This window comes from Abramis brama (assembly GCF_963993115.1).
Source record: "Abramis brama genome assembly, chromosome: 25".
NCBI lineage: Eukaryota > Metazoa > Chordata > Actinopteri > Cypriniformes > Leuciscidae > Abramis > Abramis brama.
The window spans coordinates 17,459,689-17,473,578 of NC_139987.1; the positions used below are offsets into that span (position 1 = coordinate 17,459,689).

At 38.5% G+C, this 13,890-nt stretch overlaps 2 protein-coding genes across 6 annotated transcripts; both read right to left on the reverse strand.

Moving 5' to 3' along the window:
* Positions 1 to 123: 123 nt before the first annotated feature.
* rabgef1 (RAB guanine nucleotide exchange factor (GEF) 1) lies at positions 124 to 8,274 on the reverse strand. Of its 5 annotated transcripts, XM_084104016.1 has the most exons (11): positions 8,163 to 8,213; positions 7,210 to 7,402; positions 6,839 to 7,032; positions 5,399 to 5,542; positions 4,984 to 5,004; positions 4,143 to 4,309; positions 3,973 to 4,054; positions 2,711 to 2,843; positions 2,255 to 2,346; positions 1,916 to 2,172; positions 124 to 1,576 (listed from the first exon to the last, which is right to left on the reverse strand). In XM_084104016.1, exons 2-11 carry the CDS (start codon positions 7,386 to 7,388, stop codon positions 1,175 to 1,177), a joined length of 1,671 nt encoding a protein of 556 aa, XP_083960142.1. In that variant the 5' UTR covers positions 7,389 to 7,402; positions 8,163 to 8,213; the 3' UTR covers positions 124 to 1,174. The 5 variants fall into 5 exon arrangements, with proteins under 5 accessions (XP_083960142.1, XP_083960143.1, XP_083960144.1 ...); XM_084104017.1 differs by lacking the exon at positions 5,399 to 5,542; XM_084104018.1 differs by lacking the exons at positions 5,399 to 5,542; positions 8,163 to 8,213 and adding an exon at positions 8,037 to 8,151.
* A 107-nt stretch (positions 8,275 to 8,381) lies between these two features.
* Positions 8,382 to 13,685, reverse strand: kctd7 (potassium channel tetramerization domain containing 7). The gene is made up of 4 exons (XM_084104086.1): positions 12,039 to 13,685; positions 10,878 to 11,047; positions 10,502 to 10,680; positions 8,382 to 10,071 (listed from the first exon to the last, which is right to left on the reverse strand). The coding sequence occupies exons 1-4, from the start codon at positions 12,330 to 12,332 to the stop codon at positions 9,695 to 9,697; spliced, it is 1,020 nt and encodes a 339-aa protein (XP_083960212.1). The 5' UTR covers positions 12,333 to 13,685; the 3' UTR covers positions 8,382 to 9,694.
* Between the last annotated feature and the right edge of the window lie 205 nt (positions 13,686 to 13,890).

The window sequence follows — 13,890 nt, forward strand, 5'->3', positions numbered from 1 at the left end:
ATTTTCCAAATATTGTCAGCCATAGGGTTAAAAACATGGCGATCTATGCTACCGTCAGCATTGTACTGTGCTGATATATTACGCTGCTACAAAGTGATAAATAATCATTCACAGACAGCAAAATAACACACCTCAGGTTATATTTACATCATAAATAAAGCAGCTCAGTTAAAATATCACAGAGTCATAAATCAACATCATTACTGTAAATGAAACCAATTATTTCCACAAGAATATAGTGTTTTGCTAAGTACCTGTTACAGTTACAGCTGGGGCAGTTTTAAAAGTAACAACAGGATCACGATTAAATTGGTTGTGTGTAATGCTGACAACATCAAATGCAAAACATTATCCTGGCTGGAGACGGAGTAGTTATTTGTGTACAACCTGTGGCCACTATGACAGAATTGCACATTCATTTTAGGTGAACAAATGCACAGCTTTATACCAATATTTTCATTTGTAAGTAAACAAATTCCTATGTAAATAGTGTTTATTGCTGGAATGTCTGCACAACATTATATCCCATCGATTATGTGAATAAACATTTAAGAATGACCATCTTTGAAACGTACCAAAATACACAAATTTTCCTAAAATCATACATTTTTGCATGGGATTCAACTTTAAATTTCCTAAGTATACAGTATGAGCGACAAAACACTTTATACATCAATAAAAAAAAGACCTTCATCCAAGAGAACATCACACTAAGTTATGGGGTGAAACCCTACAGTAAACATGAATTATCTACATGAGAAAAGCTGATATGTGGTTTACGATCACATCAAATTCGCAATCATATTAAAGGACGTTTTAGCAGCTATTTGATTCAGTAATTTAAAACAGCTCATGTATTAAGGTACATCACATTTCTAACAGATCTTCTAAAACCAGGTTAGAAAATCAGTATTTAGTATTTAGTTTCACAAACTCTGCCTCGTCCTTTTTGAATCAGCAGCACAAAAGTAGTCCGACAAGAATATGTTTGCAGAAAAGATGTAACGGGGGACTGTGTAAGCATTTAAAAAGCATATGAAATGGTAACAGCCCAAATATGGGGAGAAAAGGAGCAGAGATCTTGGACGAGAGCAGTCATTGCATATAAAAACATGCTTTACCCGTCTTGGTACGACCATGTCTCTGGCTTATTCACACAGGAAACTATGCTATGCTAACCCGCAAACACTTGCGGCTGAAGGGGGGGTGGCAGCCTGTCGTTCTCCACGTTCTCCGCATCGATTGCGGATGCTCGTGATTTGATCTCCAGTGGGTATCGCTCCAGGATGTCCTGCACCTCGCGGGCCACGCTGTCCTGCCATTCTGCCAGTTCGGTCTGCAGGCTCTGCGCCCCCTCCATGACCTGCTGCTGTCTTTTCTCAAGGTTGGATAGGACGCTGAGATTTTGATGGATCTGGCTAAGTGCTGGATTGAAACCGGAACCACTCTGGAGCCAGGCTGCAGGATCGTCTTGCCTTCGAGGGGAAGCCTGACCGGACATGTAGCGTTCAAAGTCCTCAGGGCTGAGATTCAAGGAGTGGGCATCCAGCTTCTCTATGAAGGCAACGGCACAGCACTGCAGGGAACACGTGATGAAGATGAAATTGAAAAGATACAATGAAAAATTGCAAAGAAAACACATGAATCCAAAAGACTAGACTAGACTAGACTAAACAGGAAGGTTTATTCCCAAATGCCATCTGACTAATCAGCCTGCAAATTTCAGCAGTAATTACAGTGGCCCTGAACTGTTTTTGGACCCTTTTGCCACAGTTAAAAATGTATTCATTTCATTGCATTAGAAATCAAACTAAGTGGCATATATTTTAAAGAAAGATGTACAGTTTTGAACCTTATTCCACAAAATTTGTTTAATGCCAAATTATGGCCACATTCAAATTATGTGTAGACCCACCAGATTAGTGAAGTAGTATCCATCCTCTCCTGTCATGAGCCTTGAAGGGTTGCAGAAGCGTGTGATGTACTGAATGTTGGACTGCAGCCGTGGCGGGTTGGCCTTCAACACGATATAGATGAGGGTGGGTAGGAAGTCATCTGCAGAAGCTGGTTCGTTCTTGGTGACCCTGATGGCGTTGAATATATGCTTGCTGCAACTGGTGATGAAAGCCAGTTTATCCCTGGGCACACGCTTGGAGTCCATCTCAATAACATCTGTGGTACACAAAATAAAATCTGTATTCTGATGGAAAACAGCAAATAAAGGACAAAATAATACCAAGCTTTGCAGACTCACCCGTGATGGCTTTGACTACACTATCAGAGACTTCCGGGATCTCCTCGTCCACAGGAACACACAACATCTGAATGGTTACCCAATGTAAGGCCCTGAAAAACCAGCCAACCATTTTTCAAGGAGCTAATCAAGACTTCAAGGAGAATGTACTTTCTTGAGGAATATGCATTCTTTAACTTTACAATGATATGAAGCATTTACCAATGTTGTTATTGTTAACTAAAAGCAAACTTTTTGTTCATTTGTATAAAACTGAATTATAAATATAAACATTAGATGTAAAACTTAAACGGAAATTAGAAATGTTGCCTTCGTAACTAACTGAAATAAAAGTAAGCTGAAACCTAAACTAAAAATGAAAACTGAAAAATATTAAAATAAAAGCTTATTTCAAATGATAAAAAAATACTATAATAATAATAATATATAAATACAACTAAAATAACACTGGCTGACCGAATCCTGCGCTGGGTGGCCAGGTCTTTTTTCTCATCATCTGAGGTCTCTGGACAGAAGACGCTCTTGTAGAGACGTGTCATGATGTATTTTTCCACTTGGTCCATCACCCTGTCCACCTTCTCAGAGGAGCCTGAGGAAAGAGGAACACACTGAGGTTTACATCTGTAAAGGAAGCATTCATCTGACTTCTGGCAAAAAAATTCAAACCATTAAAAGTTAAGTCTAAATATGAATGTTTGTTTGTTTATAGTTTAACGCCATCCCAGCTACCTCGGCTATATTCGTAGCGAGAAAGAGATTAAAAAGGATTATTTTATTTTAGATAAAAATTCTAAAACTAGATCTGGTCTTACTTCATTAAAAATCTTTTCATAAGAGTAAACTGAAAAATAACGAATTCTAACAGAGTTCAGACTATCACACTCCATTAAAATATGCTTCAGTAAGAGCATAAAGGATGATAAATATGAATATATCTCAGAGAAGTGGAGAAAATGATCCGATCACAGCATTCTACAGAGAACAGCCCCTTCCACTAATATACAACAAAATATCCTTTAGATACCTCACATACTTGTGTTTTCCTAACAAACATGAAATCTGTGATGCTCATCTCTAGTTTGTTACACAAACCTGCTCCCACATCACCATGCTAGGACAGCAATGAAGTTTAACAATGATTTCCCCCCCCTGAATTTAGGTCAAAATGTCCCCGATGATCTCCAATGGCACTGCGGTTTATCATTTTGCTGAATTTGATCCACTAGCCAATCATATCTTATAGCTGCCATTTACAAACTTTTCAAAAATCGCTGATCAGGTTCAAACACTTTAAGTTAATATTGAACAAACAAAACAAAAAAATCATAAGTAATTTATAAGTTTGTCATGCTCTAAAAACTAACGTTTCGTGCTGCAAAAAGCTTAAAATGCACCATGAAGGGGATGGCTGACTGCAATTTTAGAATGTTAATGTCCTAGTCTGCCCATATTTAAATAATAATAACAAAGATGAAAAGGTTCCATTTTGTAAATATTTCCTGCTTTCTAAGTAATTCTGCCTCCGCCAGTACATACAACATTTTTAGATAATATCTTCTCTCAAATACGATTACAAAAAAACATCCGGTCAGTAAGTGCATCAGATTCGGTAGTCACTCAAATGGATTCAATGAGCAATTTGAGTGATTCAAACCAGTAACTTGAGTCTTTTTAGACAGATTTAGCACTGCTAGGTTTCTCTGAAGAATGAATCCTACCTTTATAATGATTCAAGAGTCGGTCAGACATGCCCTGATAGAAGTCCTGCACACACTCAGACAGTTCTTCAGCACTAAGATCCTGCATATCCGAACAAATACAAAAAAAAATGCTTATTGAAATGATTAACAGCTAAAAGTTGATGCGGGCATGTGACCCTGGTTCTGACCTTTTTATTTCCCATGCTGTCTATGAAAGCGCGGCTCTGCTTTTGGATCTCTCTGCCGGGCTTCTGCAAGGTCTTGAGGAACTCCAAGAAGTCTTGTGACGCACGATCGGTCTCGATGCTGGACTGACGGGTAATGGAAGGACTGGGCGTTTTCCCCTCGTGGCTCTCTGAGGAACAGAAATAAGCGCACAGTGTGTTTACAAACAAACTGTATGAACATAAAGTGGATATTAAAATGGATCGGATGAAATGGAAGTTCAGCAGAGTCAGTTTTCATTGCAGAATGTCATGCGAAATTAAGTAGTTTCCCATCATTCTACAACAATCAAAGTCCAATGGGTAGCCAAATGTCTTCAAAAATCAACAGATTAGTTAAGTAATAAAGGCTGAATTAGACATGACTTTCTGCAAAGAATAAATAAAAACTGAATAAACCAATGTAAAATGTCATAATATATATATATATTCACAAGTCCAAATCAACTTGTTGTAGCCCATAAAGGGAGAGAATAACCTTCTCAAAAGTAGGCCATACTACTGAAATATTGATCTGTTACCATGCCAACACCTTTGACATCAGACCAGAGTCAAAGATGGTAATAGAGTAGCTGAATGAGCAGAGAGAATTCTGGTACAAGCATGCTTTAACTAAACACTAAACAAACAGACGCACCAAATGCTGTTGCACCTGTCTTTCTGAACGCCCCATTGACAGTAATGGAGTGTTAGAAGAATTTCAGCCTGAACGCATGCAGCTCATATATATACACAACACTAATGCACTGGTTTGTTTTCTGTGATTTGTGCTGGAGGGCTACAGTGATGTGGCACTAATACCCACCTCTCAGCCTCGATACCAGAGCTGCCACCAGATTGACAAGAAAAGAGGAGGACGCATGACAATGAGACAGTGAACATTAAAAAAACTGGTAGGGTGAAATCATGTCTTTTGACGCACACACAAGTAACATAGAGAAATGAACAAATCCACAGTATAGATCAGGGCAGTATGTCACAAAGAACATCAGAGGGGAACATAAAATGTTAAAATAAAATCTGAACTCTGAAATATTTGTTGTACTTTGTGAAATACTTTTAGTAAAGACACTTTTAAACAGCTAGCCTACCTCTTCAACACAGAACATCAAAACACACAAAAAAACGGGGTGGTCCACCTCAGAAAAGACAAACACTGCAATCTCCACCCACGTTTCCTTTTCATTACCCCAGATCTTTCTTCAGGCTCTGTCGGTTACCTTCAGTGGGGGAACCCATATCCCAGGGTTGGGTAAAAATGCCCTTCAGATCCCTCAGGAGGGTTTCTCCATGGCTCTCCCTCCTGCCCTGCAACTTCTCCTCTTTATCTTTCTCTCGTTTCTCTCTTTCTTTTTCAGGGGGGACTAAAACACCCAGGGTATGCAAAGGGAAACGGGCGACACAAAAATGGAGGGGGGGTTGAAATGGGTGGGGGGTGGGGATTAAAAATGTGGCACCATATGAGTTTCAGAAGAGAACGTGAAAAAGATGAGAGGTGGGGCGAAGATCAGACAGAACGGCAGAACAGCAACGAGATGAAGAAAAGTTGAGAGATGAATGGTGGATCACTTGATGAATATAAACATATTCATAAAAACGCTCATAAAAACATGATAGATAAATTATAAAATCATGTGATCACAAATGAACATAAATGCATCAAATCATGCAAAGATTTATTACACTAATGTTTAAAAGTTAAGGGTCAGTAAGATTTTATTTTTTAAGAAAGAAAAGAATACTTTTATTCAGCAAGGATATTGATAAAATTTACAAAAAGAAAATTATAAAAAGAGACATTTATAATGTTACAAAAGATTTCAAATAAATGCTGTTAAAAAAAATAATAATTCTTGAGCAGCAAATCAGCATATTAGAATGATTTCTGAAGGATCATGTGACACCGAAGACTGGAGTACTTATGCTGAATATTCAGCCTTGCCATCAGAGGAATAAATTACATTTTTAAATATATTCAAATAGACAACAGTTATTGTAAATTGTAATAATATTTCACTATTACAGTTTTTACTGTATTTTTGATCAAATTACTTCCTTCAAAAACCTTACTGATTAATTAAAAAAAACTTAATTAATAATTCTTACTGACCCCAACATTTTGAACGGTAGTGTATACTTGACGTTTCAATGATAAAGCCTTTTAATTACAATCATTTATGTCTAATAAACTAATATTAAACTAGTATAAGTTCCAAATTGCTGTTTGGATGGTGCATGCAGGCACAGTTTATGGCTTTATCAGAGAGATGTCATCTAATGACATGGTAAAATCAAAATGGAACTATTGTATGATGATAAGGGAAGTCATTTGCATATGAAACAGGCATGATTTCCAGAGGGAATCTAGAAGCAAAAGTGCAAATTTTTTATATTGGGCACTAAGGGAAAAGTGGCAAAGAAAGGAAAAATCTACAGCACCTCAACTCCACTCTATTTTAAACCAGTTTTTCCTTGTCCAACCAATGATAATATTCCTAAGGCATATTTTATCACGGGCAAATATTAATTTTGTCGGTTGCAGACGAACAACACCAAATCGAATCCACAAACCACACCCACTGCTGGTCATCAGCTGACTCCTCCCACTGCAAAACAACAATAATCACACTCATATCGCTCCAATCCCACCCTCCTCGTACCTTTTTTAGGTGCCGTGCGGGAGGAGGGGCTGAAGAACTTCTTCACGGTGGTGACCTTGCGGGTTTTCTCATTGGTTTTCTTCTCCTCAAACTTGGAGAAGGTGGCGAGAGAGGGCTGAGAGTGGGACTGTGGAGGCTGGGTCTGAGAGGAACTGTGACTGCTGACATAAGCCGCCTCTTCTTCTCGTTGCAGCCTGCGACAGGAAGCACGTGATTACATCAGTCTGTCTGAACATCATTTTTTGCTTCATGAATCTCTCTCATGACGACGTAGAATGATTCTTTTACTTAATACTTAAACTAACAATACACAAGCACTAGAGTTTAATTCCACCTTCATGAGAGTTTCATAAGCAGCATGTCCAACTCACTTCTCCGCCAGAGCCCAGTCCTCCTGGATCTGTCTCTGCCGGGCTTTCTGGTATTCCTCCCTCCAGCACTTGGAGCACAGGCCCTGCCAGGCAGCATTGCCATAGTAACCGCAGCCTTTCTTACACAGCAGTTCTGATTGGTCCACATGGATCCCCCGTCGCTCCGAGCGCTGACTCATTGTGTCTCTTTTGTCTAGGTAAAGAAACAGGTTTGAATTTGCATATCCTGTCTGCAGTACATGCAGTAAGAGAATAGACATGCAACTCATGCAGAACATACCACAGATGTCAACATTGCTAAAAACGAGACATGAGGAGTCATTTCAATAATCTGAGCAGAGCTGAAAGTGAAACTAATGTAAATATCAGATATTCACACTTAGATTGATATTTTCGCACTAAAGCGTAAGGATTATTTATATATATATATATATATATATATTAAAATGCGAATGAGACTTGATGTCAAACAACAATCAATTCAAACAACTGCATCTCAATCGAATTGAAAAAAGTAAGATCATGTTTGATCTCATCTCTTCATAGTTTTAACGAAATAAAGGCTTGAAAACACAAACACTCTGATCAACACCGGTGACATGACATTCATGAGTATTACATCACACAGACATCGTTCGTTCAATACCGGGGGTTGTAGCTTATTTTCAGTGCTAACTAAACATTTGTTAAATGTCTAATGGGGAGTTTAAAATCAGCTTAGAAAATATATCGAATAACATTAAATGCAATTCACTTCGCGGCAGGTAAACACGTCAAGCTAGCAAAACTGCTAACTTACGCCGGTAAAAACAAACGCAATAACTCACGTTCAGCTGGATATAAGATAAATATGTATCATTCTGTCTAAAACTACATTAAACAAAACATTTTCAACAAAAACAGCAAGTTTTCGTGCGCAATGTCAATCTACCGGACAGCGACAGATAACTTACCTCGTCAGCGGACTCTTCTCCGGGTCACAATGACATCATATCCTCGCGACTGGTGGTATGCGTTGTGTGGGCGGGGCTAATAGGTGGGATGAGCTCCGAAATGTCAACAGTCCAAATACAGCGCATACATCCAAGTATTTCATCACCTTTTGTACTTTCGTTTTCCAATCTGATAAATGAAGCATTATTATAAACGTTTAAAATAAAAAAAATGCCCTGTTCTTAATAAATTGCAAAATATATGGTTTATTATCAGCACAATAAGAGCCAGTACAATAAAGAAATTCAAACAACAGTATTCACCAAATGTACAACAGAGAACAAATATGCATCGGGTAATAAATAAGCAACATAAAGTAAACTGGGCAATGACTGAAAATAAAGCCCAGTTAGGATTATCAGATGCATTTTTATCTCGTATTAGATATTCTGCTGCCAAAACACAGAGAGCTCATGCAACTTCATGTGGCCTTCACAGCTCTCACAGCAATCCAATGAGAGAATTAACAAATACTGCTAAATCATATGCAATTGTTGAGGGTTATGGCAATTAAAAGCGCGGACAAAAGCTATTGGCAGCAGAAAATAATTTCATAAAGAGTCAAAGTATAGCAAAATAGGCAATCTAACCTGCAATAAGGTGGCTAACAGTCTTTAAGAACAATTTTAAATATATACTTCTTTTGATTCATATTCAGGACATGTCATATTCAATGTAGTACGTACGTAAACTTATTCTTAAAAATACATTTTTTAGGAGGTTTTTATTTGACATAAATCAATAATTGTATGCTTGCCTAGTGGTGTATGGTTATTTAAGAAGGCTTTATGTGAAGCTTTGGGTGGCTGTAAATACCAGATGAGACCTTTGTATTAGTTAAAGTCAATATCTGCATGATAGTGCTTGTCATCACTGGCAACATAATACAGATCAGGTCCTACATATATAAATGAAGTTAAACAAATGGGGTAAAATCATTTTAAAATACTATAGGGAAAAAAGGTTTCCTTCTTAAGAAATACATCACAAGCAATAACAAACGTCCGATTTCCCAATGTGAGTCCAGCTGATTGATTCTTTGATCAAACTGTTAATACATTCATTACACCTAACACAAAAGCGTACTTTGCAGAAATGTCGTAATAATTAGAAGAGAAAACACTGTTTCACATAAATTCACTTCCTCTGAGGTTGATTCCAGAAAACCCCTTTAAAACAACAACTGGAGGGAACAATTCCAGCTTTATTCTAAAGAAACTAAGTTAAACGATTACTTACAAAAACTAAAGAATCGATAGAGCTGCCCATAAAGAAAATTTTGGGTTGCAAATTGCAGTTTCATGAAGAAACAAAAGAGCAACTGCCATAATAACAGCCATCTTATTCAAAAGCTTGTCATTAATATTTCCATTCATTTCGAGAAAGATTCCATGATCTTGCTGGTTCATTGTAACTGTAGACAGCAGCAAACATCACTTGCTCAGACCTTGATCTCAGTTCTTGGCAAAACATCTGCTAAAACACTTCACCTTCACCACCATGTGATTTTAAACTCATAGATGGGCCTTTTGCAGTAGTAGTGGTTGATGAGGTGTTTGTCACACACGCCGATGCATTGCTGGTCAGCAGAGATGCCACGATCTGCCAGGTCGCTCACTATGCAGTGAAGAAGGTCATAAACATCAGCCACTGCCTCCCAGGGCCCAAAGGACACGTCAACCTCACAATGGTGCTCAAACAGCTTGGCCTCACTCTCTGAACGCTCAAACCGCAGCGAATTGAACAGCGGTCTTTCATAAGGGGTGATAGGCATCTCCTCCTTGTACACGCAGATCTTCAGTTTCGCAAAGCGAGCCTTCCGCTGCATGGCGCGAAGTTTTGCGATCTCCACAATGCGCTCAAGATTTTCTGGAGCAAAATGGAACAATGTTTAGTTAAATGAAAACAACTTTTTTATTCATTTTCTTTAGAATTTTTAGGGGTGTAACAATATATTGCATTAATGCAATACAAAAAAGCAGCATGCATTGTGGATAGTGACAATATGTTTATGTATAGTTCACCCAAAATAAAAGTTTCAATTTATGGTAATGACCAGGGCCATGCCAAGCAAGGGACGGGGCCCAGTGCGAGTTAGAGAAAGCGGGGCTCCCCTCAGTCGGTCTGTTTGCGATCGCCGTTCACCATATGTGCTTCAAGTAATAATTAAAAAAATTTAAGATTTTACTCTGGCTTTGTTCAGAGTATCGTGAGAGTACCGTATCTTGAGATCATTATCGTGTATCGAACCGAATTGTGACATGAGTGTATTGTTACACCCCTAATTATTTTATTTTACCTTTATAATAGGGCAAGAGATCAAGAAAAGCCTGTCGCACTTTCTCTCCGGTAAGTGGCTGCGTGTCTTCCAGGCTTTCCAAAAGAGGCCCAATAGCATAATACTGAGCTTCTCTGTGCACCGCACGAACACGGTCCCTCTGAGGCAGCTCACCTTCTCGCAAGAAATTCAGAATATCCCTAAAGCCAGAGAAGTGTATATATAAGCACTTCTAATAAGCATGCGATTTTAAACTGGATATCGAGCAGTTATTTAAGTCATCCACTGATGAAATAATAAAAACAAAAGCTAAATTCAGATAATCATAATGTTTGCTTTGTATTTTTGGGTACTAGGCACTAAACATAATCAGATATTCACTAAACTAAACACTAACCCAAAATACGCTCCATCTCGGTCGATGAAATATCGTCCCTCTGCATCCCGGGGAATTTGGTGGCGGCCGCTAAACATGGCGGCCAGCATAGTGTCCTCATAACGTCGCAGAGTGGACAGCCGAGTGGTGAAATATGTTCCTCCTACATTCAGGGGGATGACCTCGGGGAACTATGGAGAGAGAGAGAGAGAGAGAGAAGAAACAAAAATATCCTTTTACGTTAGTCTGAATGTACACAACATCTCAAAGCTTGGGTAAGACGGTTTTAATGATTTTGAAAGAAGTCTCTAATGGTCATCAAGGCTGCATTAAATACAGTAAAAATAGCAGAATAACAATTTAAAATCACTGTTCTCTATTTTAATACCTTTTAGAATGTAACTTATTCCTGTGATGGTAAAGACATTTCATCAGTCTTAAGTGGTCACATTATTATTAATGTCGAAAACAGTTGTGCTGCTTAATATTTTTGTGAAAACTGGGATACCTTTTTTCAGGATTCTTTGATAGTTTTGAAAGTTTAAAATAGAATTATTTCAAATGGAAATGTTGTGTAGCAGTATAAATGTATTTACTTGTTTTAATCAATTCAGTATACAGTATCTTTCAAAAATAGATAGTGTATACATATTTCACTGTAATGAGGGTAATCATTATGCACCAGGACTGAGACGTACATCTTTAGCATCTTCTGAACTTTTGAAACATTACATACTAAAATGAATACTGTTAAACGTTTAAATGATCTTAAAACCCGGGTGTTGGACTAAGCATTTACACATCTCGACAAGTCACTCTGTGTTTATCAGCAGTCTGACTCTGCAAAACGCGATTAGTTTAATCCAGTTGATATGATTTGATTGACATGTGAAGTCAACCAATCAAAGGCGACGTTCACCCGCCCCACTGGGATAAAGGACCAATCAGATTGCAGTAATCGGAAAGCAAACACACTCAATACATCTGTTGCCTATGGAAACGGTTATGATTAAACGTAAAACGCTGGGAAACTACACGGTTCCTCCAGATCATTTTTGGAAAAAGAATCACATTGAGGAAAACGCAGATGATAGTGGACATTTCATAAATCACACTTACAGCACAACAAACTACTCCGTGATGATAATAATAGCACATCCTCTTTAAACCTCGGGGACTTACCTCCTCAGGTGCGTCTAAAGTGCGAAGGGATTTCCCTAGATTAAGATTAGGGACAGGTATGACTGGTTTGCGATACTCCTCTTCCCCGGTGTCCGTGCCCGACATCGCATCTCCCTGATTTTCAGTGTCACTCGCAGCCGAAAACACCACCATCACTCTCGGCTGAGGAGGGACCGTCCGCCCCTCCTGCGCGAACCTCCTCACCCGTGATGTTGCCATTTGGAGCGGAGCTGCTGCGCTAAAGGAAAGCGGAGGCGGTTCTCCGTTTGTTTCGCCTGCTCCATTATGCTGCATGCACACACCACAGCAGGTTTGATGATAGTTTAGATTCAGGGCCACACGTAGACTGTCAGCGATTGTTATGATGTCCAGGACGGCAGGGTAGCACTGCACACCCCGCGCGAGAGGCGTGGTCTACAGGCGGATCAGGTGGATATGAGACTGCTCTTGTGCTCGGTAAAGCACGTACGCAAATTGCGTAGGTGACAGCGCGCGCCTATGGAATGTTTTCAGCTGTGTACTCCGCTACAGGCGTAAACATTGAGGTTTACAAACCTGCGTAACTTGTGTACACGTAGTTCATCAGGCTTCACTTTTATGTAGGGCAGAGTTTAAATTAGTTCTATAAAATCTATACACACACATTATATGTTATTAATTTTTATTCATGTTTAAGAATTCTCTGATTCCAAAATAGTGTTAGTATTTATCCACCACACTCTTTAAGGATAAAAAAAAAAAAAAAAACTCTTTTGGTGACTTTTGGTTGTACCTAGGATATCTAAGTCCACTATAGGAGAGAGAGCATTTCCGCATTTGGCTCCTAAACTCTGGCATAGCTTTCCTGATGATGTTTGGAGCTTATAGACACTAGCCCAGTCTAAATCAACCCTAAAGACACATCTCTTTAGCCAAGCATTCACATAATACATCTCATGTACTCCAGTTATATCAGATCGAATGCACATGATTATCTTTGCTTGAAATGTTATGAACAGCAGCTACGCTAATTATTTTCCATTGCTTTTCTATTTCTGTTCTGAGGTAACTACTAGAGGGTATGCCAGCTGACCAGCTCCAGTCTGGATCCAGCCTCATCTACGAGGTTTTCAGATGCCACAAAACCTGTGAAGAGATGACTCCAACTCCTGCAAGGACTTCAGATGATGCAAACTCTGAATCATCATGCACCAATGCTAAATTCTATATTGTAATCATTATGTTCACAATTTGTAATTACTTAAGTATAAGCTCATAGTGTCTGCCTAAAATTAATACATAATTGGCCTGGTTTCACAGACAGGGCTTAAATTAAGCCAGGACTAGGCTTTTATATACATGCCTTAGAAAAAAACAGAAAAAAAAACAGTACTGGTGTCCATCTTGACTTCTTGAGACAAAGCTATTGTTTTTCAGTTAAAACAGCTCAAACATGCATTTTAGTCTGAGAATTAAGAAGTGTCTGTGGAACTGGGGGGATGTTAGCTAACTGTGTGATTTGTATAGGCTATGTACATTTCTGAAATACATTATTTGTAAGCAGTCACCTCTGATAACACTCTAAATGGTAATGTACACATGCATTTTCTGTAAAGCTGCTTTGAAACCATATGTATTGTGAAAAGCGCTATACAAATAAAAGTGAATTGAATTGAATTTAGAAAGCAGTGCATTACCAGGATAAATTAAGTGCTTTTGTATGTGTCCCCAATACATTTAATAACATTGCTAAATTTCTACGGAATAGAATTTTATTAGGGCCCTTTAAATTTTACCCTTTTAAATAATTTTGATTTACTGGTCAACGGTCATTCTCTCCTGCCCACAGAGCAGCTGAAATAACACTTTTTTC